The sequence below is a fragment of the Mycteria americana genome, chromosome 26, assembly GCF_035582795.1.
Source record: "Mycteria americana isolate JAX WOST 10 ecotype Jacksonville Zoo and Gardens chromosome 26, USCA_MyAme_1.0, whole genome shotgun sequence".
Taxonomy (NCBI): Eukaryota; Metazoa; Chordata; class Aves; order Ciconiiformes; family Ciconiidae; genus Mycteria; species Mycteria americana.
Window position 1 is genome coordinate 1,636,533 of NC_134390.1, and position 27,963 is coordinate 1,664,495.

The 27,963-nt window shown below is 41.6% G+C and overlaps 1 protein-coding gene across 3 annotated transcripts; it reads right to left on the bottom strand.

Moving 5' to 3' along the window:
- Window positions 1-27,925, bottom strand: LIMA1 (LIM domain and actin binding 1). Of its 3 annotated transcripts, none has more exons than XM_075525707.1 (11): window positions 27,819-27,925; window positions 23,883-24,018; window positions 21,147-21,192; window positions 18,635-19,093; window positions 13,133-13,241; window positions 11,505-11,665; window positions 8,997-9,104; window positions 6,633-6,690; window positions 5,777-5,892; window positions 2,643-2,776; window positions 1-2,226 (listed from the first exon to the last, which is right to left on the bottom strand). In XM_075525707.1, the coding sequence occupies exons 2-11, from the start codon at window positions 23,999-24,001 to the stop codon at window positions 1,224-1,226; spliced, it is 2,313 nt and encodes a 770-aa protein (XP_075381822.1). In that variant the 5' UTR covers window positions 24,002-24,018; window positions 27,819-27,925; the 3' UTR covers window positions 1-1,223. The 3 variants fall into 3 exon arrangements, with proteins under 3 accessions (XP_075381822.1, XP_075381821.1, XP_075381823.1); XM_075525706.1 differs by having other exon boundaries at window positions 11,505-11,677; XM_075525708.1 differs by lacking the exon at window positions 8,997-9,104 and having other exon boundaries at window positions 11,505-11,677.
- Window positions 27,926-27,963: the final 38 nt, after the last annotated feature.

Here is a 27,963-nt window from a genome sequence, read left to right on the forward strand (position 1 = left end):
TTTTAATGTAAATGACCAAACTTTATTGAAGGTTTTGTAGTTAGCAGGACTGTTAAGAAAGCAGAATATTTTACACCTCAAGTATAGTTAAGAGCTAATTCTCATGAGAATACAGTACAAATAAAAGCTAATATAAAAGGGCATCCTCCTTCCACCGTTCAAGATTTCATTATTTGTGAAATAAATGAAGTCAAGTTTAAAAATGTACTAAGCTTCAATGCTAGCAATCAGAAAGTTTCACTGTTCAGGTGGTTTTATTCCAGAGATTTTTGCAATGCACCATAATTTCACAGCCATAATGAAAAGATTTATGGCAGCTTGATACAAGTAGGATTTCAAAGTTGTCAAAAGGCCTTAAAACTATTATCTGCAGTTTAAAATGAATGATGATGAACAAGTGAAAAAAAAAAAGAAAATAATCAAAAAACAAAAAAACCCACTTCAAATGCATATGAAATGCAAAAGTAATGCCCTGCAGGCTACTGCAAAAGTGTTGACTTGTCCTCAAAGAGATCTGTCAGTCAGCACAGCCCCTGGATAAGCACTAAAATACATATGCTCCAGCAATGGGCACACCATTCCAGTTGCACAGAGAAAAATAAAGAGAGTAGGGAGTCTTCAATTGATCACAGGCAGTTTTGAGAAAGAAAAGCACGCTGCACTCAGTTTAAGATGCTTTAGTTGTTGGATACTACGCACAAACAAATGTTTTTACTATGAAAAAAAAAATCCCAGTTGTGCCCTTTACATGTATTAAAGTGCATTGAGTCACCATTTTTAAAGCAGGCCAGAAAGTCCCTTTGAAATTGGTCCCTAAGCACTGCAGTAGCATTTGTAGTGGTAAAAGTAGTGTATTACAGAAAGCCTGTTTCACACCACCATTGTGAAAACAGTGAAATTCCGTAAATTGTTAGTGTAATATGTATTGAAGCTCAAAAAGGATGAGACAGTAGGAAGACAGAACAGCTCTGTTCTCGTGCTGTGGACAGAGGTTACCTGTTGAAGCTATCCCACAGCCAGATACTTGTTTCCATGCACCTAAATATACTCTTTACAGGCTTCCAGAGTATTTTTCTAGTTGAGATCATTTGTACACAGGATTCCCTTAATGTCGATGTGCAGTATAGCATCGCTTTCATGGAGGACAGCTGTTTGTTAAAGCTAAAAACACCGATTTAAAAAGGCCCAGCACCTTGCAGCAAGTTTTCTAGTAAAAGGCCAATTTATTCTTCATCATCTTCTTCATAGTAACGATTCCTTTTGATCTGTTCTTCCACAGATAGATCTTCCATATCTTCACCCTCCCAGAAACCAACATCTTGGGATTTGCGGTTCTGGTTAGGAGATGATTCCTTAGCAGTCACGACATTGGCTAAGCTGGAATGCTTAGGAGAATTTGGTTCAAGGAATTCTTCATTTGGAATTTCCTGCTCTTCCATAGTGTGTTCTTCCTCATCTGTATCTGCGTTCACCTGGCCATTTTCTACAAAGTTATGCTCTACTGTTTTGCTACCAGACAATTCCTGTTCTTCCTCTGCATTTTTCTCTTCCGCACTTTGGATGTTCCTATTCTCAACCTTCTTTCCCTTTTCCTTTTTGTCTACCATGACCTCTCTCTCCAGTTCCTCACTTCTTTTCAGCATGTCTCTCTCTGCCTTAGAAGGAGAAGATGAATTCTCTGTTTTATGGCCTTTAACAGATACTGTTCTAAACGAGGCTGCTACTGTAAAGGGACGACTTCTTTCCTTCAGCGAGGAAGATCTTCTCAACTTTTTGAGATCCAGATCCACGTCCTCCAGCACATCTGGCTTGGAAATCTCTTCTTCCGGGGGCCATTTGGGTTTGAATACTTTGATGCCCTCATCTAAGGCACTTCCTTGAATACTTTGGTCAGATGGAGGCGGCCAGGCAATCCTGAGCTTTTTTGTTTCTGCTGGTCTCTCTTCTCTTTCAGGCAAAGCTGAAGCTTTTGCTTCCATACTTGCTGCCAGAACTCCTACTTTTGCAATTGGGGCATCCTCTACTCCTGAGCTTTGCGGACTTTCTGTCACATTTACACCATGGACAGTTTTCTCCAGGGGTTCTTCACATTCAGTTTTGCCTGCCCATAATTCCTTATGTTGTTTGTGTCCAAAGCCTTCATCATAATTGCCTTTAGATTTGAAGAGCTGATTGAAGTGAGGCTTGCAGTAAATATTCCCACGCAGAGATGCGTATGTCCCAAGGCTGTTCAGGAAAATAGGAAGTCAAATGTTAGCATTCTGTGTTTCAGCCACTGAGATGGGTGCATATTTTAGTTATGTTACTGAAGAGATTCAATTTCAGTCTTCCAACATGTTTAGAAAATACAAGCTTACAGCTTTCATGAGTTTGTACGGTGCTCTTTTCAAGCACCAGGAGTTCTTTACAAAGTTGGACATTATATTTTTCCCCACATAAAATTACATTAAGAGTTTAAAAATAGACTGCATTAAGTGCAAAAGCCACTGGCAGAACTAGGGCTGCATTACCACTCCTGCGCACCTCTCCAATTTGCTGGGTTATGGTTGCCTTCAGCTCAGCTAAACCTGAACAGCATCTTACTCAGCTGCTGAAAAGGAAAGCTACACTTCCTCAACAGCAGCCAAAAGCAGAGTGTTTACCTGAGTTTACTGTTGCAATAGGAACAGCGGAAACAGCTGATGTGAAACACCTGCTGGTTGGCAAAGAGCCTTTCCATCGGGTACACAGTCTTCTGACACCCAACACAGGTTTCCTTTGCTGGCAACTGAAATTTCTACGGGAAGAAGAGAAAGCTTGTTAACTGGAAAATGAATCAACTGCTAGGGAACTTGGCTTGGGTTCATGCACAGCTTCCAGAGTTCTCAGAAAAATTGCAGCAATTCACTTTCTGCAACTCAACGCTAATTATGGTAGAGTGGGTTCTGGTGGGCAATGAGTGAGGAAGAGGCTATAGCAGGCCCACAGGGTTGCTGTGGCTTGACAGTGAGCCAAGATTTTGCCCCAGTGAATTCCACAGCTGAAGAATCACAAGTTGAGCAATGGTTGAGAAGGAACAATGAAAATACTAGAACTCAGTTACAACTTTGACTGAGCCAGTTCCCAAAAAGCTGTCTAATCTATTTCTGCAACCTCAATTTTTCTTTATAGGAAAATGATGAAGAAATATTCAGGTAGACTACAGTCAGTATGAGACTTAACAAAATAAAAAAAAATAGTGTAGAAAAAGAGCTGAAATAACCTCGAAATAAAAGGTAGAGGGTGGGAGGGGGAAGGAGTGGAACAGGCTGCTCAATAGTTTGAAATGATCCACTTTTGCTAAATGCTCTCCTCTCAGAGAGGGGGAAATAGTCTCAGCACAGATGCAGGCAGCAGGAAGCACTTCTGACTTCATTTGTAAGCAATTCCAGTTCTATCGCAAAGAAACTATACTCAGGTTTCAAGACACACAGCCCTCAAACTTGCTGAAGACTTAAAGTGAGCAGGGCTTTGAGGTTAAACAGCTAAAATTGTTTATGTGCTCACTAAGAGAATTTCCTGAGAGCTTAGTGCAAGGGTAAACTTAAATGCTAAGGAGTCAAGTGTCACTGCTGTGCTGTATGGGAACGATTTCAGATTTTGTTTTCTGACAGCATCAAGGAAGCAAGTACATTGTCCATGAGAAAGGTCACTTGATGCCATTCACTTCTTGGAATCTATTAAAGCTTGGCCAATAGGGAAGACACTTTAAAGGAAAAATTAAATAACCTACAGTTGAAAAATTGGCAGTCTCGGGCCGCATGTTGATTACAACTACTGTAGCAGCAGGGTAAAAGAGTGCCTAGGCTCCATACCATGGGTCTGCACAGACACATTGATACTGTAGCTTTTCTTTGACAAAGAATTACCTGCTACAAACTTACTAAAAACCTTTAAGGAAAAATATGATGGCCAAAGAAAAAACAGGAAGGTCACAGGAAGACATAATTACAGCAATTTATTTATAACAGACTAGAAACAATGGTTAGGCAATGAAAGTTACAATACGTGAGGGACAGATTGCTGAAGACAGAGCCAGCTGAAGTCAGTTTGTCACAACCATAAAGTTTGCTGCCAATTTAATTCCAGTTTAATAGGTATTTCAATTTTGTTAAGGCATTGCTTGAAGTTATAGAAGATTAAGGTTCTAATTATGATGACAGCTTGACCAACAAAAGTTCAGAGTTCTTTTGGGGAAAAAAAAAAAATCCACAATTTCTAGGTGCTGCCAAAACTGCATACAAATTCTGAATTTTGAATCACTAAATGAAATCTCAAAAAAAAAAAATCAGAGTTTACTGATGCAAACAAAAATCTAATCATCCATGCTTGCCACAGGGAGCAAGGCAGCAACAATTTGCTTGCCCATCAAAAAGTAACTCTCCCTGAAAGCTTAGTCTTGCAAGATGACATTACGGTGGCTGGCATGTGCTTCTGCAATGCACGTCCCCATCTAAGAGGAGGAACTTACTTGTATAACAATGAGCCCTATGGCTGATGGAGAGGCGTTTTGGGATGTGAAGAGAAAGAAATTCCTTTCCAGGCATACTACAAATAGGAGCTACAGGAGGAAGGTGAGGCCCAGTAAATATAAAAGAACTTGAGAGAAAGCTGAGAGTTGAGCTCACATTAGGAGGGAAGCAGAAGGCAGGAGTAGAGGTTAGGAACCAAGAACAGGAAACAGAAGCTGGAAGAGACAAAAAGGAACCTTACATGAATAAATAGCATCTGGGTTTCTATCTCGGCAGTGCAGCATCTACAGCAGTAACAAGGTAGAGGACTACAATGGTTCTAGTAATATAAAGAGACAGCACAGAGGACCAAGACACACAGGTTGTGTCCATCTTGTATGCTGTAACAGACTGAGATTACAAAAACGTTACAGGCAGCTCTAATTTCGCATACTGGCATTTATACTCCAGAACACTAGGAAGCCACATCTCACTGGTCTTCGTGAGGTCAGTGCTGTTGCTCTCCAAGATGGGGAAAACAACAAAAGCACAGTTGTTTCCTCAGGAGTGAGCCAGGAAGTCTGTGGCAGCCCAGGGAACAGGCATCCTAACTCCAGACAGCACACGTGACAAGAAAGTACAGTGTGATCAAAATGTTCAGCACTGCCGTTTGTGTGTCTAATAAGATTAGCAAATACATTCCTATCCGAGAAGTTCTCCATCTGCTTTATGCTTTATAGCTCCCGCTAAAGAAAATGTAACATTATGGACTTAACTATTCAGAATGCCAAACTCTGTCTTTGTGGAGTCAGTCACCACAGTGCCCTTACTAGAAAGTTGCTACCACTTGCAGTTACCTTGGGAACAGCTGGAAGGGGAGGGCAGAAAGCCAAGTCCCAGCCTACTAAAGGCTCTGAAGAGCAGTATCAGGACCTCAGTGCCAGTCTCTAGGAGCACTGACTTTACAAGAGGCACAGACAAGCCCCAATACGATCCCCTGCTCAAACCCCTTTTCCTACACTGAAGAGAAACTGCCTCTGCCGCAGGGGCGTGCTGTGTAACAGCAGCAGGGCAACTCCCAGCAAGCAACTCAAATTTTGAGGAAAAACTGGCAGTTTTGAGATGCTTTTCCATTCTGAATTAAAGTTCCCTCATGAACACAGTCTGATAAGGGCAGATAGGTATTGACACAGTTACTGCCAGACCCTTTGTGACCACATTGGTTGCATTAAGGCTTTTCAATATTAAATAGAGAAGTTAGTTGGTTTTAACCATCGCCAGTGTTTGAGAATAAATAGCTGCTTTACCTTCACTGCTTTTGGCAGAGATGCGTCTGTCTGGCCAGCTGGTTTAGAACCAAAGTTTTGCTGCTTTGTGCTGACAGGTTTCTGAACTTCTGTCTTGCTCTCCAAGTTTTGTCCAACTAAGGGAGCACAGGAGGAAAAAAAAGGTAATTACAATGACTTTAAAACCATGGAAAGCTTATGCTCGTAAAATCAAACAGCAATCCTACCAGCTAAAGGCCAACACATTTTTTTCTTGAACATCTGCTATTAAACCTTTAGATCTAGATACTTAAACATGATCATTCTACTTTTCTTATTTACCAGGAAAGTTAAGTTGATATAGAAGGGAAACTAATATTTGGGGATCCAACACCTAACTTTCAGGAACTGTTCTTCATTTCTGCAAAGTGCTCACGTGTGGGCTTGAATTTAGGTGTAAAGCTAAGGCAACATGAGAATGTGCTTACATACTCTACTGAATAGAAACCTGTCTATTGCTTGACAACACCAAAGACACTTGGTAATTGCCCTGCATTAATAAGTACTTCAGCCTATTGACTGATGTAGTAGTTGCCGGAGCTATAAGTTTAAGTCCAAATGGTGAGGAAACTACACTTAAATGTGTTCAATCAGAGCAAACAAGAGTTACAGATGTCTTAGAATCACAATTGCAAATGAACAGCTAAACCTGAAAGAAATTCTTATAAAGTTTGAGTTAAGCACAGGACAGATTTTTAGTAGAAGACAGGTTTTTATTGGGTCAAATTCATCATTTGACAGGACTAATCGTAAGCATCCTACACACAACTGGGCAGAGTTAGTGCTTTTCCTTAGCCATGTGCTTTACTCTTGTTGAGGCAGGCGAACGGGTGCTTACCGTTGCCGTCCTCTAGAAGATCAGAGTGGAAAGACAAGCTGTTCTCACCTACAGAAACCTGCAAGAGAATATTAGACCGTGAGCACCTTTGACCTTCTGAAGTCTGAATAATCACGGCCCGAGTAACACAACAGGCAGTTTGACACTGTAAGCACTTAAACAGGAAGACACTGGCCACACTGAGGCGCACATGAAGCTACTTTTTGTTTTGTAAGGCACAAGGCAGAGTCCAGCTGACCGCCAAGAATGTTAGTCCTTGCTACAAGGTAGACGTCCTCATAATTTTACAGCTCTTGCAACATTCAGATCATCTGCCATAGTGTTCACACACACAAACATCATATTTTTGTTTTCCCAAACACCTGCAGCTTGTACACCTTTACCTATTAGTTTTCAGAAATCTGTGTTGATTTTGTTGATGTACCGCCCAGGCTTTCTTACTTAGAAATCCCTTGACACCAAGCAGTACACGTTTACTGGAAATCTCACAGCTCCCTCCAACATTTGACAAATCTATGACATTTAAACATTCAGCAAAGACAGTGCTTTTGGGGAAAAAAAGAAAAAGAAAAGAAAAAAGAACAGCTGAATTTTAAAAAAGCTTTTGTAGAACTAGAAGTCTGCTGTTCCCAGGTTGGGACAAACATGCCTGGACCTATCCTGTTCATCCTCCTTCAGAAACAGATTAATATTTAAAAAAAAAAAAAAAAAAAATCTTTTTAGAAGAGTTGGATATAAACCAGTTTCAGATAATAAACATGTTACAGATAAAGCTCTCGATGTATATTTCTTTATTAAACTTAGCACTATTGCTATTAAATCAAATAGTTATATAGCTACACTGAGAAACTAAAGTACTGTAACAAGATTAACTGCAAATCATCACTAATTCACTTTAGCGATTGGAAGGTCCATTGCAAGCAACTGAAGTTTGCAAATTAATGAGGTAATGAGGAAGCAAGTTACATATTTTTTCAGTAGACCAGAGTATGTTAATATAACTATAACACTAGTATACTGGGAAGTGCATCAGCATGTGCTGTGGCTGTTAAACAGTCACACGTCTGGCTACTAACTCTTTCATGGATTCAGTGTGAAAAATGACAGAGAAGGTTAGCAAGTTTCTTCTGTTTCCTTTTTGCCAGAGGATTCCCATTTCTGACATTTACTACTAGTAGTTTTAATTAGGCTTATTTCCAAAGTTCATCATGTCATTTCAAACAGACAGTCCTGGCTCTCAAACAATGTCCTATTCAGGTTTTTTATTGCACCTGGACACCTCAACAAGTAACTTCACAATTACAGCTGCATACAAGAAATTTTATTCAAATCTTCCATTCAACAACAGGGAAGTATTCTGATTTAACAGGTGTTCTTTTAATTAACTCACCTTTTAGCAAAAAGCAGCCTCCACCAGTTCAACATGAAGCTGCTCAGCTGTCTGTGAGGAACAGCTGAAAGCAACAATTTGGCCACTTGCCCAAGGAAGGCTGGAAAGCTCTAAAAGCTCTCCTGGCATTAGGCTGCCACGTGTTCAGAATGGCTGGAATACACAGTACCCCAATTATTATTCAGCTACTTTTATCCTGTCTGCTGCCCCTAGTTTAGTATACAAATGCTTGAGCATGCTTTATTATCTCTAATTCACAGAGTAATTTAGTCTCAATTTACAGCTGAAGCTCAAAACCAGGAACAAACCCAAACTGGCATTCTCAGTTACCTTAAAATTTAGCCACTAAATGCAGAAGAAACAGTGACAAACTCCTTTTACTTGCGTCACACAAAGCTTCTCATGGGCTTTTTTTCTGGTGTGTTTCATTTTTGTTTTATTTAAAAAAAAAAAAAAAAACCCAAACCACAAACAATACCTAGCTGTGAATCGTCTTTTTACAGTTAGGGAACATGACACAAAAAAGTTTAGGTGGCTTCATCAAAAATTAATGGCAAAGTAAAAAAACCACCAGAACAAAAAACCCCCACAAAACCGTCAGAGGTTTCAGCTCTAGTCAGCTACTGAAGCCATCAGAAAATACATAAGTATGATATTGAAGGATTCTGCCACACTACAGGCATGTAATTACTGAGAAGACAGGGGAACTCTCCAAGAAAACTTAAGATTTGTCTCTGGATAGTCTCTACAACTGCTTAAAAGTCTTCCACAGAAGTTTGCTAGCTTATAATTCAGATAGTCTAAAAAAATAATTAAAAAAAAAAAATCAGGAATTCTGCAGCATGTAAATAATCTGCATCAGCTGCTCATATTCGATTTCTAGATGGCATGTGGAACAAGTATATCAGCTGTGCTTCTACAACTAGTTCCACTTAAAGTGAAGTCCTTGATCTTCACCAGCACGAGCATCTTACCTTCTCCCCATCCTGATAGGAAATGGAGTCCTCAAGACTTGGTGGCATATTCTCCTTCTGCTCAGATTTGTAATTCTTGAGTTCACTTTCACTGGCTTGAATCTCATTCTATAGAATAAAGCACTTGAAAGTTGACAGGTTCTTTTCCCCTAGGAAAGTACTTGCTTTCCATTTTTCTTAAAATTTTTTAAACTGTTTTCTGAGTACATACAGTGATAATTAAAGGAAGGGGCATAAAAATCTATACAAACTTGGTAAGCAATACATTCTAGTGAAGAAAAAAGATGGGGCTGTAGAATTTTACTATACTCTATGGACGTAATGCCAGCATTTTACTAAACAACCTCTTTTCTCTACTTCCAGATTCCTGTTTAAAGTCAACTCTCATTTCCCCTGCTGAATCCACATCTTCCTTTTCCAGAAATGTTAACTTTTCATTTGAAATTACAAGTATTTCAAGACAAGCACTATCTAAAGCACTGTGTAATTGAAAAATACAATTCGACATAAAATCCTACCTTTGCTTCAATACTAGTCAAAAACCTAATTCTGTTCTTTACCAAGATTTTTGTTCTTGACAAAACTACTTAAGATTTTCATAAAAGAATCTTTCAGACTTAAAAAAAATAAAATCCAGTGAAACCTCGTGTTTCTTTCATTGCCACAGGATACAAGATAATTGGAGAAAGACTCATGCCTTTCACAAGGCATCTTCTCTGTAACGTGAAAGAGAAACAGCCAAATGCCAGCACCAGCGTCTTACCGGATTTTGTAAAGAAGTCTGCACAAAACCAACCACGTCTAATAAGTATGTAACTGAATGTTAGAATTTTAATGTATCGATCTCTAAATATGCTGTCCATCAGCTATCCCTCCCCTTCCTGTATCACTTGAAATGCATAGAAACGATTGCTTCTCACCCTTACTCTAACCAACTGTAAAAGTGTCTATCAGTTTTAATCCAGGCCTAATTACACCACAATGCCCTCAAAATAGTTGTTCCCAAGAGAGATTATGGCTTTCCTTTGTAGCACAGATGTGACACATTTTAAGAGACGGGAAGTACAAATACCACACTACCATATCAAAAGAGCCCTAGTTGCTTTGTCAGCAGGGAAGGAGAATATCCAAGAGTTATGGCTGCTATTGGAACACAGAAGTAATGCAAACATTGGCCTCAGAAACCGTTGTTTGCTCTGTCTTATGTGCTGCCCTTGTCGATGTGCCAGGCCAAAATCGAACGAGATTCTGCCAAATGGGACATCCTAAGAGCATCAGGCTGGACTGACACTCAAACAGATAGCATTGGGGATTTGCAAACAAGAGTCTCAAGGGACATCTATGGCAAATCTCATGCCATTAGGACATAATTTAGTGTATCAGCTACTGCTCTGAGCCACAAACTGGAAGAGGCAATCTAGCAAACTGAATCCAGGAAAGAAACAGGATGCAGAAATTGGCAATTAACAGTTAATCAGATTTGTTGCACTGGCTGCAATTATCTTCCATTCATGCAGTGAAGTTTACTCGACTTTCCTCCCAAGGGTTGGAGAATTAGACCCACACTGCATGTGAAATTCAGAAATCATTTCAGCTGGGTAGAGACTTTTGCCTCTCTACAAAGATACCCAGGAAGCATGCGCTCTTCCAAAGCTTACAACCATCATTTTTGGCTTTTATTACCAGTGCAAGTTTCCAAACTTAAAAAGGCCTATCTTCTTTAAATTTATTACTCTGGTTAATAAAAGTCATACTTAAGCAATAAAAGTTCCCATCATTAGGCAAAAGTATCAGACAGTTCCAGCAAATGTACTTAAGCACTTTTTAAACAAAAGCTAAGATTCTTGCAGTCTCTTCAGCTGCAATACTTTACCATGATTCATTAATTGCTCATTTCCTGATGAAATATCTGCAAAATTGGCACAAGTTCATTCACTGCAAGAGTCTAATTGGATTCCGATAATGGGTGAGAAGACTTGAAGGGAGGTAAAAAGCAAGAGGGAGGAAAACTGACTAGAGATCCCAAAGCTGCAGGCCAAGAGATCCAGGTTCTAGGCACTGTATGACACTGAAAGTCGCTCCATCTTACTGTACCTCAGTTTCCCCCAGCTTATAGCTAATGTACAATACAGAATTGAGTTTGGTTTTGGTTGTTTGGTTTTGGTTGGTTGTTTGGTTTTAAAAAAAAAAACAACAACAACCATGCAGAGAGCTACAGACATGCAGAAAGAAAAAGAATGTCAGCTATGTTTCAGAAGGACCCCAGTCAGGGTGCCAGCAATTAATTCCTTGGAAATCTTTCAAGATTATTCCAAGAAGATGCAAATACTTATTTCTTCCTACAGCATGTAGAGGCAACGCTTCATTAGAAATGACTCCTATGGGCACAAAGTTATTTTCAAAAGAAGATGGCATTATCTTCAAAAAGCCTGGTTTCCATAAGATCTTCTTTCCAGTCTCAGGTTGGGACAAAAATTCACTTCTACACAAGCCAAAGAACAGACTTACCGTGGTGGTGAGGCCTGTGGAACTGCCCTGCTTGGACACAGCTGCCTGATACTTTGCCAGCCTATCCTTTATTGAAGTTTCTGTTAAGCGAGGCATCTCCAGGCTTTTCTTGGTCTCCGCCTTATCTGGGCTGAGTGCTGGACTAGTATCTACAAGATGCCCTGGAAAAAGAACTACATGAATAAAGGGTAACTTTCAGGAACACCAGCAGACCTGTCTACCGAAAGATTTACAAATCCCATCCCTTCACCACTCCCAAGACCACAGAAATTCCAGATCTGAAGAGCACAGAAATGCTTCAGTCAAAGGTTTATGCTCCAAGTTTCGTAATTAATCCAGCTAGTTTCAGAAGTAGCATATTCACCACATGCAGCGTCCAGCCAGCAGTCTCAGAAGTAATGAGTGCCAACAGTTTTAACATTGAAGATTGTTCTGCTGTTATTGTCAAATGAAAGCAGCTGCTACAGTGGCTAAATGGAAATATACATCATTCCTGTAGTGGAATAGTTGTCAAAGTCTTTTGGGGAAAACATGGGAAGCGAGGAAGGAAGTCTCACCTGCCACTTCCACCTTCTCCATGAAAATAATTTATCGCATGACATGTTACAGATAAGGATCTCAAGACCAAACATGTTATGAAATAATTCAGTTTAGTCTCGCAGGATCATTTGAAGCATCCATTTTTATCTCTAGAGGAAAGAAACATTTGGGAGCTTAAGCCTTTGCATAGGTGCAAATCTCCTGACTCGCAGAACTATGCCCCATTACTTGCCATCCACCTTTCATTTTTGCTGTCAGATGTTAGCCAAACAGGTTTAAAAAGCCAGCTCCTGTGACTGCTCTGCTGTCTAACTTCCTTGTATAATGGTCAGGTCTTCAGTAATAGCTTACTTGTTCAATAAAGAATGATAAAAAAAAACGACCTTTCACTAGCTAGTGGCCTTGAATGACTAAAAAGTTGTACGAATCATTAAGGCCCCTCTCAGGGACAATAAGTAAATGTAAGTAGTTCTTGCCATTCTCTCCAGTATTGCTCAAATAAGGACACAATGTGCATCACTAAGTAGTGAGATATAATATAAGCCATGGGCTGAAAACACAAAAGATTGTAAATGCTTTGTTAGAAAAGAGCCTCCAAACATATGAAAAATACATAAATTTTGCTCAAGTCATAAGGCTAGCTGTAGTTACCGTGTCTGGACAAGGTAGGAGGGATGAGAATTAAAGCAAGAAGGAAGAAGGCATACTGTCTTGGCTGTCTGTTCACTACTTTCTAAATTAGTTTGACTATTAAAAGTCATTCTAGGATTCTCCTCGGATCAAGACACAGGGAAAATAAGGGTTCCATTCTTTAACTTGCTAGTTATCTCCCATGCCTTGGTTTCCCGTGCTTAAGAGTATAATGGTTTAAAATTCACAGCAACACTTAATTCATTAAATGCAATGCTTGCATGGACTTTACAGATGGAAGATGGCTGCACTTCCTTCCAGTTCTGAAAGGCAAAAATTATTTCCATTGTATTGTATAAAGTAGTTTTATTTTAGAAACTACACCCCCCCCCCCCAAAAAAAAAAAAAAAACAACCCACAAAAACCAAAACAAAACACAAACCATAAGATTTACTGACCTGATGTACTGTGGCTCTTCTCTCCTTGGCCAACATCAAAGTCCTCCGAAGAGAGGCTGTTTTCAGAAATCCTCCTACCGACTCCTGTCTTCCTCTGGTCTCTAGGGACCTGTTAGAGACAAGACCCACCTATCAGCTGCCTGGACAAGCAACGATTGTTGCGTATAATCCTTTAAGATGCACAGGTGTCACTAGCAAATCTGCTTTACTGGAATAAACAAGTCTAGCAGGTGACATCTTATTTAACCAATATAAAGTTTGATCACAGAATACCTGACCCTTTGTCACCTGGAAAACACTTTCTTGATGAGGTCTGTAGATGCCCTTTGACTAGCCATCTTTGCTGAAAAGTCAGAGAACCACAAAGATCAGATTTTTAGGCATTTACCACCGCAAATACAAAACTTCAGTCTAGATTTTTGCATTTCATACCATTTCTTTTGAAGCTAATGTTCAAGGTCATTTTATGAAGATTTAGAATCAGAAAAAGGATGAAAGGACTGAGCTATCAAAAATTTGCATTGATTTTCAGCAACAGAAAGAAGACTAAATACTATTATAATAAAAGTTATCTGAAGTTACTTGCTTTGATTTGGATAGCTCATGCATTTGGTACAAAATAATTCCCTAATTAGGTCTGATAAGGCTGAAGCTTAAGCAGGAGAGTGCTAGAGATAAATATTCTCAGATATCCAGGATAATCACTATCGGCAATGCAGCGCTGGACAGGGTGTTTTGTAGCACTACCACACAGATGCTCTGGCTGGCTTAGTCAGATTTGATACTCGTTTGTTGAGACCAACTCCCCAAAATCGAATGCTCGATAAAAGAAATTGTGAAAAGAAATTTCAGCAGCTTTGACAAATGCTCATGAAGTGCAGATTTTAATTTGACTTCATCAAGATAGGATGTTTTCACAGCTGAAAGCCAGCCTATAAAATACTAGAAGGTAATAGATCTTTGTTCCCTCCCTACAAAGAGTTAAATCACAGAGCCAGTTGGAAATTAAGATTGAGGCTAATGTAGGGAAGAAGGCAGGTTTGGCAAGATGCTCCAACCACACATTCCCCCCCCCCACCCCCCAACTTCCAACAAGTTTCTTATTTGCTGGTCACCAAACTGAAGGAAATTCCAAAGTTTTATTTTAACAGAACTGCACTGTAAGATAATCACTGTGAAAAATCAGGCTGCTTTGGCATACAAAACAGCAACTTTACCAGGAAAGGAAAATGCAGCTGGAAAACCTCTTTTTCCATTAGCATGGGAAATATTTTCTATTTCTGTGGTTTAAGACTTTGGTAACTTTTCTTACTGGAAAAGAGCTTAGCTATGACAAGTCTTTTCCTTCCATTGACTGTGTTGATAGGTTCAGTTTGGGAGTGTCTGCACACTTGTAAGGACTTGCAGATTCCTCATTCTGTGCAAACTATCCTTAGATGATTCTTATTCAGCCTATGTCCGCTTTAATGTCACCTTGAGCCCACAAGTCTGAAGTTCTTACAATTCAGAAATTTGTCGTTCAAAGGGTCTAGCTTTTGACTAGTATACAAAGAAGATCATTGTAGGCAGAATACACTTGAAGACAAGATCCTTTGAGGATGCAGAAGAGAAAACATGTTTATTAGCCCACTTGAAACCCCTGACTTTTTATTGCTGCCCTAGGTTTGGGGTTTTTTAATTTCTTTGGTGTGGGGGGGTAATAATATGGCACCACACACATTTTCTTGCACACAGCAGGAGTGACAAAGCTACAAATGAAAAAGCAAGTTTGCAGTATAGACACATGGGAAGTTTAACTGGCAGCAGAGTGCGTAAGGAAGTTGTCACTACTAGGGAACAAAGGTCTTAATTCAAGTAATTTAGATCCAGCATCTGGGATTCCAACCTCACTGAAAAAAACCATCAGCACTTTTCAGGAGAAAAAGACAGTTAGAAATCAAGATTGGAAACTTGTTCAGGTTGCCTCTTCTCATTCTCCTCTGTGTCAGAATCTCATTTCAATTTATTTTCACTATAGTCTTTCTCCAGTAACATCATGCTGAACTGCCCTCATGTGGAGAAGACAAAGAATTCTCAATTATCGCCGAAATTAATAATTAAACCTCTAAATAAGAGTTGGCAAGGGGCCAGTGTGTTGTCAAACAATTATGACAAGTGTTCAGGTAACTACCACCAACAGGAATTCTGGATCAGGGTCCAGCACCTCATCTAGACACACATGCAACATCAAGGTTTTCTTCCAAGCAATCAAAAACCTCCATATTTTAACCAGCAGCAAAGGATTCAATATTCATCAGAAACAGACTCTTCTCCTTGACTCGGTAGGACCTTCCTGAAGGCTAGCGAGTTCTGACTTAAGAGCAAAGAGCTTTCCCCCCATTGTACCACCTTGCTGTGGAATCCACTGCAGCAGGAAAAGTTCAATTATCAGAGGCAGCCATCTCATGACCAGCTAAAACAGACTGAGTTAATGAGTACTCCAACTGTCAACTGAATCACCTCCACAGTCCTGCCACTCCTCTCCTCCTGTCCTCTTTGCCACCTCACATCTACAGGTATTACAATTTCACCTGAAGAACTTTTCTACAGATAAGTCATATAACACAATTAGCCTGGATCTTGAGAGTAAAACTCCAAGACACCAAAACACAAAAGCTTTAGTTAGAGTTTAGAGATATCTCTGTACACATCCTAGTACTAAAACCTACAAATACAAAGTTAATGTTGTGTAGATTTTATATCAACAGTTTTATATTGTGGGGAAAAAAAGCAGAGTAATAGGAAAAAAAAGTTTAACAAAGGGAAGATGAGGGACTTTCTCCATTACAATCAATAGACTGACCAACCACAAGTAATTAGGGTGATTAGGGCTCATGGAAGGTAACACCCCTCGTGTGCAGGAATCCCTGACTCCCAGCCTTATGCCCATGCCACTCAGTTCCCTTTACAGCCCTGGCTGGGCCACAATTCTCATGCCACAGCTTCTGCTACTTGCAAAATGAGATAAAATATTCCTCATGTCTGGAAAGCCTCTAGGTTCTAAGACAAAAGAGGTGAGTGCAACGACAAAAGAGGTACCACAAACAGAGTTAACAGCATTTCGCCTGGGGCACAAAGAGCTGTTGGGCAAAAGACCAAATAAAAGTTACACCTATTTCATTATATCCTGTGTCAAATGTGACCCTGCACATAAGGTTAGCTACACAAGACTAAGTTTTTGCCTTAAAGGAAAAACACAAACCAACTTGGAGACAACTTTTTAAGAAGTATTGCAGATCTGCTTGCTCTTTCTTTTCTTCTGATTTTCCTCCTGTATGCGTTTGCTATCACTTACAGGAAGAATTCTTTGATATTGATAAAAGACCTGATGTTCAGTCTTTGCTTAGTGCTGAACCAGTCTAGACCGACATGCCTGCCTCTAACGTGGTTAGAGCATTTTTTTCCATGAAGATGCAATAAAAAAAGATCTGCTTTGTATCTAAATTGCAGAAGACAGAGCAAGATCTGAATGAATGAATGAATAAACTAGGAGGTTTTGCTTATAACCCTGAAAATGAGAATAGGTTTGTTTAGAGTGGGTGATTGAGTCAGGAAATCCAGGCTCTAATCTGGATTCTTGCCAGAGACTTGCCCAGCAACCAGGCAAGTTGTTTTATCTTCACTGCCATGAAGTTACAGCCATGTTGCTACTTATACAGATGTTTTGTCAGCAAAGCTCTGACAGCACTTATACCTTAAGACTGAAGTAAATACCAATGAAAATTGCCATCTCTCAGCTGAAGCCTTGCCTCCACTTAAACCAGGGTTTATCAATGGACAGAGCTCAGGAAAAGCATAAATGGAAGAGGCAACTGCAGAGCTTGCGGTTAGCCAAACTTGCACCCTTGCTGTAGTTGCCTCCTACCTTAGTGAAAAAGATCTGTGTCCCCATAGCGCCTAACTATCCTTCATTGTATGTGACTGCATGACATCATCCTCCAGTCCTCAGATAAATTCCCAGAACCAGAAATCTTACAATAGTGCTTTCTAATGACAAAGACACCCCCTCCCCCCATACACTTAAACTTTAGAGGACTTCCTGCCTTTTCCCTTCTAAAATTAAAAAGTAACCAGACTAACTTGGAATAGGAACATAATTTGAACCTAACCTGAATAGTTTCATACCTACTGTATGGTATGTACTGTGTTCAATTGGTTTTCAACAATATTTGAATTACTAAGCTTGACAGAACTATCAGTTCCAGATTCAGTCAGCTCCGAAACAATTTATTCCCCAGGCTAAGATAAAGTTACTTGAAGCCCATCTGCAAAACGGTACTTTCCTGTGGAATCCTGACTGATTAATCCTACAGCAAGAGTTCAGAGAAGTGCTATCGGGAGATCAGGCTCCACAGCCCGCCCTTTCAATGGACGTGATAGTATGGGCAGCCCTTACATCATGACAAAGACTACAAAAATCTAAGTTGTGAAATTACTATATACAGACCCAAAACTCACTTTAACACAGAGGTGCTCCTCTGAAGCCCTTAACTGTTACATATTTAAACAACTTCTGTACAAAATTTGTTTGTTTTACTCAATACTGCAAGAAAACCACCCGCAGTAAAACAAAGCCAGAAGTATAGGAAACTATGAGAAAACTGGAAAATCCACCAGCATCAAGGCCTCAGGACTATGTTGCAAGTCACTAGCATATGCAACTCATTTTCTAGTTAAGCAATTCTCCCCGGGGACACACAGTCTGCAGTCCACATGCAGGATCAGATTTCATGAGCAGTTGTAGGAAAATGCAAGCCCTGTGCATTTGCAAGTCAAAACTAGTGAAGGCAGGAGCTTGTCTGGCTATCTCTGCTTATTTTTCCCCGTGAGGATTTTTTTTCGATAAGAAACATTTGTTAAGATACAAAGATGAGAGAACAGCAAGGAAAAGATGGGAGTATTTCGCGGGGCTTATATGTAGCTCTCTATATGTGCATATGTGTGATTCACAGACTGATATGTATATAAAAAAGCCCTCTTAACTCTGGCAGTACTTCCATCCCAACTGTAACTGCCCGAGATTGTTGAGCTCACTTCAAACAGTTACTTTTTCTTTTATATATATATATATATAAATATACACAGATATATTTTTACACAATTCATGTTTGCATAACTCATCTTAATCTAAAGACAAGATACAAACAATCCCAACTTGCTTTTAAAAAAAACTTAATAAATTCCATACTTATTTTTCTCTTAAGTTGTACCCCTTTCACAAGCAAATGCGTTTTACATCTCCAATGAGTGATCACAAATAGCCACAAATCTAAGCACTCTGCACATATTTGTATAGCTCCAGTAAGTTATTAACACCAGCTACATTATGGTTCAACTAAAACAATGAATACAATTATTTGCAGAGTCAATAGTTTGGAGCCACTCCCTCCAGGGACTTTTCCTGATGCCCAAGAGGCAGCAGAGTTTTAGTTTCTCTTAAGATTTGAAGGGACAGATCCTTACCTTGGTCTGAGTCGCTTCACCCTTTTCAAACATCATCTTGAGTTTGTTCAGCGGAACGCTGTATTTCTCGATCTTCCCCGAAGAGTCCCTGTTTTCACTGGCTTCAGGCTTTTCCACTTCTCTGGACTCTCTCAGGCAGTTTTCCATTTTACCGCTCTCCAGTGAGTGGCTTTGAAACCTTCTGCTGTCACCACCAGGACACTGCAGCTGGCCAGGGGTGCTGGAAGGAGCCTGGGCGTCAGATGTAGCACCAGCCCCCGGGGTTTGCTCCGCGTCTGGGGAAGAAGCAGGGCTGCTCCCGACTCCGAGCCCGGGGCTGCCGACCTTGTGCCTAACCTCAGCACAGCTGCTCCGCAGCGTTTCCTTCCGAGACTCCGTTCCCAGCACTGGATTCTCCCACTTCTTCTTTAGTACACTCAGATTCCCCCTTTTAAAATGAGGGGGAAGATTTTCTGTGTTCTACAAAGAACAAGAAGTTAATTCCAGTTATATGCCTGATGAAGCATTAAAGCACTTCCTTTCTATGCAAAAGGAAGCTAAAGGCTCAGTACTGATCCCAGCCCTCTGCTTTTTCAGACAGCTGTGAACAGTTACAACTGTGCCACATGGAGAAAGCATCCAGGATAGGAAAGGAAGGAGGGGGGAGAAGAGAAAAGTCAGGAGCTAAAGCAGGAAGTGAGCAAACAGGATGGCCTTATAAGGAAAAAGGGAGTCAAGCTCTAATGAGTTAAATGACACACAAAAGGCTTGAATCCACACATGAAGGAAAGGGGACCAAAATCCACACAACAAGGGTCTCTACTCCTAGAACAAGCAAACAATAGCAAAAGCAGCCACAGGAGAGATGGGTGGTGTGCCAAATGTTGCAGTGTCTCCCAGGTGGTTCAGAAGACAACAATTAGTAGGCCTTCCAAAAAGCTACAGATTAGCTTTCAGAAAACATGACTTTTTTTGGAGTTATGTATTTCTACTATCAGTTAACAGTAGCGTTTTAGTTACCAGAGATCTGTCTTCAGTATTTTATACCATGCAGCGTAAGGCTCAAGCTAAGCACTGACAACAAATGTCTTTTTGCTCCCATTTATAAATACCAGATCATTTGCTAGAATTTTTCTTCTGTTTCATTCAATACATTGAAAGCTCTCGGCAGGAAACATGCACACAAGTCACAAGCGCTGCCTTACCACTGTAATGTGTGGAGCAGTAGTTTCCCTCCTATTCAAGTGCTTTTCAGACTAGTTTCGCTTACAAGTAGTTACCTCTCCCCAGAGTAACAGACCAGACCATGTTTGATTCATTTAAATCTCATACCTGCCGCCATTGCATTTTTGCTGTCTCTCCCTTATGGAGACCGCTATGTATCAAACTCATTGCAAGTGGAACAGGGCTGCAAGGCTTACAGGAATTAAACAGGATTAGCAGCTATATTAGGATTTAAGTCTCTCACCCTATTACTCTTCTGGTCACATTTTGAACACTGCTTTGCAAATTAACTTGAATCCACCTAGGCTACAAAAAAGATCAGCTTGCTTGCTGACTGTGTTTAAAAGAAAGTACTAAAATTATGAGGCAAATGTTGTAATGCAACAGAAGTACTGAAAATTGCACAGCAGGTTTCTGCAGGAACACCCCTGGACATGCCACCTATGGAGTCCTGGCAGACTTCATAAACACAAGTCATTCTGGCTTGGGACTTGCCTGTTCCCTGATCACCTAAGCAATGAAGAAAATTTAAGACCGGAGACTAATTTTTAGAATGCTTATTTTATCACACCTATATCCCAAACAGAAAAAGAATGACTCCCCAAGCATTAAAGAGATCAAGGCAGCATGGTCTAACAAAGACTTACCTATATATCCTGAAAATATTGCTGGTCTTTTTAAATAAAAATTAAACTGAGGATCCGCTCATATGAAGACCTGCAATCTTAGTGCCTGGTATTGCAGCCAGTGTCCCCTGACCCCAAAACAGTAAGTGCAATGTAGTTTACAGAAGGGAATGCAAGGCTGTGACAGAGCCAAAAAGGATGGCTCTCCCTCATCCGGGGGCATTCTGAAACCTGTAAGCCACTTCAGAGAAGATCCCCCTTCATGGACTGTACAGCTATCAAAGATACACACGTTAGATTTCAGAGAGGCTGGTAGCTTCTTTTAAGCAGACTTTTACATTCAGTTAAGAAAGGCAGAGGTACCACACAACTGCCTACAGCTAAGAACAAAGAGGCGGATATTCATGTGTTGTGGTTAACTCGTTTTGCCTTTTGCTTAGGAGCGAATTGGTGATTCAACATAAAGCTTTGGGCGAGGCACTTGGTTTTCTTTCCTTTCATTCACACTGGGAAAGGGTAGGGGGAACGAGTCAAAAGCAAACACTATGTCTAAGCGAAGTTTTCTGTAGGACACATGGCAGCAACTTTGATATTCCAAAAATCAACTGTCACAGAAACATTGCATGTAGGTGATCCGTTCTGATTGCAGGCTGTTACTTATTGCCTAGGACACAAATACTTACACTTCTTTTTTTCTCAGCAGTGGCTTCTTCAGCTGCTTTCTGATACCTTTGAGAGAGAGGAAAGAAAGGGGGAAAAAAAAAACCACAAACAGTTTTTAACCAGAATACTGAATGCTCCTAGAGACAGTTGAGATTTTTTTTTTCCCCACCAAGGATTCTGTGTACTTCCCAGACCTATCAAATAAAACCAGAGACTGGAAAAATAGCAGCAAATAGTACCAGAACAATGCAAAGTGATAGACACATTTTAAGTCATTCAGTTTACAATAATAGCATACATTAATATTTTTCATTACCTAAGCACTCTGATTCTCAAATAGAGACCGTTTACCTTGGAATAGCTGTATTGTTTCCGCCACCCAGCTGTCTGCTGTGCCCCCTTGCAGGAATAACTCAGCTATTTATACAGCAGCTGCTGAACCGTAACAAATTACAGCTTGGCATACGCAGAAAATCTACATAAGTGCCAGTTGATTTTACTATGCTAGGTTGTAAACGGCACCAATTCAGCAGTTGCTTCATGAGCAGCTGAACCATCCCAGCAGTGGAAACAGTAATCACAGCCCTCTGAAGATAAGCCACCCTGGATCATGAATCAAAGTCCTTTAAGAAGCTATAGAAAACTCCCAGCAATCTGCACACCACTCCACTGGGCATAAGTACCTCCACAGCTAGGAGCACACAGACCGTGCTGATTGCTATACTGCGCAAGGTGATTGCACTTTGCTTTTGAAACGCACAAATTAGTCAGATGAGACAAATTTTGCCACTTGTCAATAGAGCTCTGCTTTTCAAAGGGGAGAAATGTCACCCAACGTCTGCTTGGACAAATGATGTTTCTGTCGTTCTGATCTGTGGAATTCTACTTTTCATACAACTGTGAATATGTTACAGGCAGTAACTGAGACACTAATATCACAATAGTCATCAGCTTCAGACTTTAAATAATTGCTGGTATCTAACCAGTAACTACTGTATATCACGGGCTCAGTTCCTTCTAAGAAAAAAATTCTTACGTGCTGATACCTGCTCTATTACTCATTTTTTCTTTATAACAATTGATTTTTTTTTTCCTGCTGTGAATGGTGAGCTCCTGTGTAGATTTCTCCTCTTGTTACACTAGAGAGTAGACAAATTGCACCCTTACTTACTTCTGCTCTGCAAGCTGCATTTACCGTATAGACTGAAAGCTGCTAGAGGAGTGTAGCTGGCCCTCTTTAATCAATACAAACATATTAACCTATGTCTTTGTACTACAAAGGTTCAAAAATTTGAACGAGCCATGTTGAGAAAGTAAGTTTATGGAGGAAGAGAGATCAATAATGGAAGAAGCAACAAAGAACAAAGAGAGACATGGGGATGAAAGTAAAGTACCACGCTGGAAAGCAAACAAGGATTGAAGAGTCCCAGACAACACTCGCTCTGTAAGTTAGCCCACCACAGCACACTGTTTAAGTCTCTGCTGTTGCAATTTGCACGTCTCTGACCTGACAAAACTGATAATCTAAACACTATATGGGATGAAAAAAATGTTTTCACAAAGGAATATTTAGGGAACAGCAATTTAGAAAAATTATGCTCCTCACTGTGAGAGTCAGTGCTGATGAAGCCAGTAAGTAGGACTGTGTTTTTCCAAGGAACTGACACTGCTTATGTAGAGGGACCCTACTTGATTAAGGAATAGCAGTTTGGATTACTTCCAGTAAGCCCTTTTCAAAGGATTATCAACATTTAGCAAGATGACCAGGTTTTGTAATGAAGCTTCAATGGGTGAATAAATTACCTTAACAAGAGCAGTCAAAGCAAGCAGCTTCTCCCTAGGACAGAGTACTTAAAGAGTAACTTAAACAGCTATGTTTGTGTGAAGTCCAGATTGCAATTATCCTTCCCCTATAGACTCCATAAAGTTTCTCCCACACTTGATTTAAATACTCCAAAACCTTGCTATGCCATTAATACAATAGCCTAGGAGACTTGGTTGCCCAAATCCCATTGAAATCCAAGCTGTAGTCTATATATTTCCTTAAGGAAATAAAAGCTTTCCCAGAAAACATGTACAGGCTACCACCACTCAGCTTTCTCAGTGTATCAAATATTACTTTACGATTAGACTGTAACCCATCATCCATCTCTCAGAGAAAAGGGAAGGGTAATATTCCTTTTCTACATAAGTTTTGCGAGACATCTGGAAGGGGACAACTGTGAAGAACATAGCTACTGTGAAATTCTCTGACGGAACTCTTCCCGGAGGGTTCCATCTATCACCCGCAGTCGACAGAACTACCATTTCTAACTGGTCTCCAATTAACTGATAAAGCATTACTGCAACTTTTTATAGTACCAGGCAGGAAATGCCATGTTAGCAGAGAAACCTATGTAGTTCACACTTACACAGTTAAAGACCACTTCTGATTAAGTCAAACCCTAATGGCAATAGCTGCCTACATCCCAATACTCTGCCCTCAAAACCAAATTGCAATTGGTAGTTTGACAGAAAAAGTTCTACTTTATTTTCTGACAGCAGAAAAAAGATATTATAATTCTGATTGCTGAACAATATAATGTCAGCAACTGGAAAAACTTTTGCCTAGCACATATTAAACCAGAAACTTAAATGCCTACAGAGCTATATTATTTTTAAGCAGCAAAGCAACTGTCAGTGAAGCTGTCATTGTTCAAGGTGTCAGCTGTCAACCTACACACACAGCTTGTGTTCAGCAGCCTCACGGCACTTACTTGGAGAACCTCTCCACAAGAGCTGATGACTTATTCTTGTTGACTAGAGAAAGCTCTTTCGCAGTGATTTTCAAAGACTGTGAAGCCCATTGTCTTCTATTAAACGGGGAAGGCTCCATCTTATCACCACAAATACCTGCTCAAGAAGAAAGTACAGTGTCAGTCAATGTGAATTATGTGAGCAGAAAAGTAGTTTCACAAAGTGATTCAATATTAAGTCACCGTTTGGGTGCTCCCAGCATGCTAGTGCCACTAAGTCCAGCACGCTAGTGCCACTAAGTCCAGCATGCTAGTGCCACTAAGTCCTGATCATTCAGGATCTTGTCCATCAACTGACTTAAAAAAAGGGCGTCAGATTAAAATTATAATTTCCTCTGCAGATGCCATTGAGACGGTGCCCTTGATAAAAACACTAGCCATAATGAAAGGGGTGAGAGATAAGCCGTAAGCCAGAGTAAGAAGCAAGCTGTGATTGAAGAGGATGCTAATGCAAAGCTCTGTGTTTCCTATACACACATGGGCTCCAGGAAGCCCTAATATGCCCCCTCTTGTTCTGGTTTCTAAACCAAATGTGCTGGCATTTATGTAAGAAGGCTTGAGTTATGAAACCTAAGAGGATGTAATTCCTATGCAAACATTTTTCATTCACTCGTGGCGTTCATTCTTAACGCAGCAGCCGTTTCCTCTGTGAGCTGAAATGAGTCTTCTGTTCACAGAGGCAGCTGTAAACCTCATGTTGCAATAGCTATCGCTTACCTAAAGGAACAGCTTTAACTACCCTGTCCTGCTGTAAACGGGAAGAGATTTTCTACAGCTTTTCACCACAGAAGCCAACAAGACTATATCAGATTTTTTTTTTTTACATACTTAGTTTTCTTTTGTGGAGGAGGAAAAGAGGGGAGATTAATTTAAAGAGTTCTCTGATAAGACAAAAATAAAGCTTGTAGGGCAACGCCTTTCCTTTTTTCCTCTTTTCTTTTATCCCTGGTCTCATGTCACACAATGCCTGTAGCAAGTGCACTAACTGATCCTACAATGCTAACATCAGGCAGGCTGATCTCTTTCTCCTATTTTCCCTCAATTTCTTTAACTGATTTGCACCATTAAGTCACAGAACTCTAGAAGCCCGAGTACAGGTCTGCTTGACCACTAGTTACACTGTAAATGGAAGCACCTTAAGGCAACTCAATATAAACAGTCAATCAAACGTAGGAAAGACCACGTTTCTGAAATGCTCATAGGCATATAATGCAGCTGCTTAAAAATGACAAAGACTCGGGACTCTGCCACGCCTCAGTCCGAAAGAATTCAGCTGCAGCAAGCAGAGTCCCACTGATTTTGTGAGTTGTGAGTCTCAGCAATTTCCAGTGCTGAAAGGGGAGCGCTGGCTCTGTGAAGTGCCCGGCTGGTGCTGGAACCAGAGGAACCTCTCTAGTGCTGCACCCTGCTGCTGCGTAGAGATAAAACAGGCAGCAGATGACACGTTGCTGTCTTGGTGGATATGGACAGGAGGAATGGGACTTTCTCTAACATTCCTTAATTCACCTGATGTAATGGAGAGAATGACACACCGTGCCAGTACGTGTTTTTTCAAGACAGTGATTTAGATGGTGCTTTCAGATCTACAGGTTGAACTATCGTGGCAAACAAGAAAAGTGACGCTATTTTTGTTGCGATGTTGAAACACACTGAAACTGCTTATCAATGTTACATTTCCAGTTGCAGCTTACTGCAGCTTCAGACTCCCAGCTCTCACTTAAGGCAGTCTCTGAAATGCATCCACTGCCCCTTCCAACTGGCAAGAGAAACTCAGACTGCAGAGTTACTTTCTGAAATGCAGGCTTTCTTGAAAACATTTTGCATCTCCAAGTTACCCTCTTCTATTAACCTGCGAACTTATGTCCAGACCGGACTAACAGGAGGATGCTCTCCCTTTGGCTGGCTTAAAATAGTTACCAGTCTTTGCCAACTGCACAAATGATCATCCACAAAGAAAAAGGATCTAATCAGAATATGAGGAACGCTCGATTTTCTCCCTTTTTAAAAAGCATATTGCCCATGCAAATAAACACGCATTTCTGTGCTTACAGGATGTAGTCCCTGGTGTCGATGCCCAGTAGCAAACATTTAGCATATAGATTTAATAAAGCCACAGAATACCTATGCAGAGATTACAGATAGAGTTTACTCCTGAAAAATATAAGTCCATGTTAAAAAAGAATTCTGAATCAGCCATGTAATGTTACAGTTTAAACTTTGTTTTACGATTAATCTTGAGCCAAAAGGAGATCACCTGAAGCCCCACGTTGCAGTTTAAATTGCTTTTCACAATCCAGAGTCAGTTTTGCCCAGGAAACAGTAGCGGAGCATTCGTTAGAAGCCTTCCTTGGCAGAGATAACAGATTGCTCCTTGACGCGCACCTTACACGGAAGGGCAGTCTCAGTGAAATACTGAGAAAACAAAATCTAGTTTAATTGTGCAGAAAATAAGCCCAGTTTTGATGCCCAAGCATTCCATTGCAGCTTGTAGCGATCACTGTTTGTAGATGCATTTTCTCCCATCGTGTTTTTGTTCAGTTCCCCTACCATTTTCTCCATGAAAGCCACAAGTACGTTAAGACAATCAGGCCAGTTTTGGCAAAAATCTCTTTATAAAGGCAGTAGCTACTGCCAGGATGTTCAAAGGGAAAGTTAAGAAGCATATCTGGAATCTCAGGCACTAGAAAAGACACCAAACAGAACACTGAGATGCCCTGAAACTTGTGCTCCCACATTTTGAACGCCATTCCACATTCTTAGCGCTTTAACATACATTTATAGTTTCATCCTGTTCAAGCATCTCTCCACTTTTTTTGCTGCTCCTTCTGAATAATTTCTTCCAAGGCATTTCAGGAAATAGTCCTTTATTGTACGTGTTTAAATTTAAACGAGATCGTGAGTATTCTGCATATTGCAATAGAGACAGGTTATGCTGAAGACGGCATGGAGTCCGGAGGAGGGGACAGGGAATCTGGAGTTGTGCAAGACGCTAAGGAAGGGAGGGACTATGCTTTAGCCGCTGTAATGCACCAAATCGACCTCCAATAACTTTAACCAAGAGTTTAACAGTAGAATAAAAGTCCATACATCTGGAAAGATCCTGACAGAAAACCTTTTTATTAACACCTGCCCCAAAGGGGAACCGGTTGACTTACGGATGGTTAAAGCGCCTGCAGACCAGGACAAGCTGCTGACACAACTCAATCCCTAAGAGCAGCTCGGGCATCGGCGCAGGGCACGGCACCGCCGGCAGCAAAGGCAGGGGTGGGCGCGCACCCTCCCCTCAGGGGCTCCGTGGCTGCGCACACGCCCTCGGGAGCTGCGTGCCCCTAAAACACCTTTTCCCGACGACAACCCACACCGAGCTGCGAGCAGCGGCGGTGCGGCAGGACCGGGCTTCTCCTGCTGCCGCTGCCCGCGCGCTTCAGCGGGGCACCGCGCCCCCCGCCCCAACGGAGGCGCTGGGCTGAGCAGCAGAGTCCCCGAGGCCCCGGTGCACAACGCCGGCGGCGTGCCGCCGCCAGCCCAGCCCGTTCAGCCCCAGACCGTGCGAGGCCACAGAGCCCCGGTGCCCCCCGCGGGCGCTGCCGGCGGGGCCGGGCACCGGCGGGGCAGCCCAGAGGGGCGAGCTCGAGCCCGCCTCCGAGCCTGCCTCTGGGGTGGGTAACGGGCTCCGACCACCGACACGACCCCGCACGGCTCGCACCCCACCACCGGGCTGCCGCGGCCCAGCGCCCGGCGGGAGCTCCCGGAGCGGGTCCCGCTCTGGACAGCCCCGCGGCGGCCCCGGCCGCCCGCTGGCGGGGCCCCCACCACCCCGGCCCCGCTGCCAGGGCCGCTGGCGGGAGCGCGCCCCCCGCCGGCCCGGCGGTCCTGCCTCCCCCCCGTCCCACGCACCTGCGGCGACCGGGAGGCGGGTCCCGCGCGCACACCTGTCGCGGCTGAAGCGGCGACTGCACCTCCGCGCCGGCGACGGCGCCGGGCAGCCGCGCCGGACCCGCCCACGGACCCGCCCCGCCGCCTCGGGGCACGCCCCCTCGCC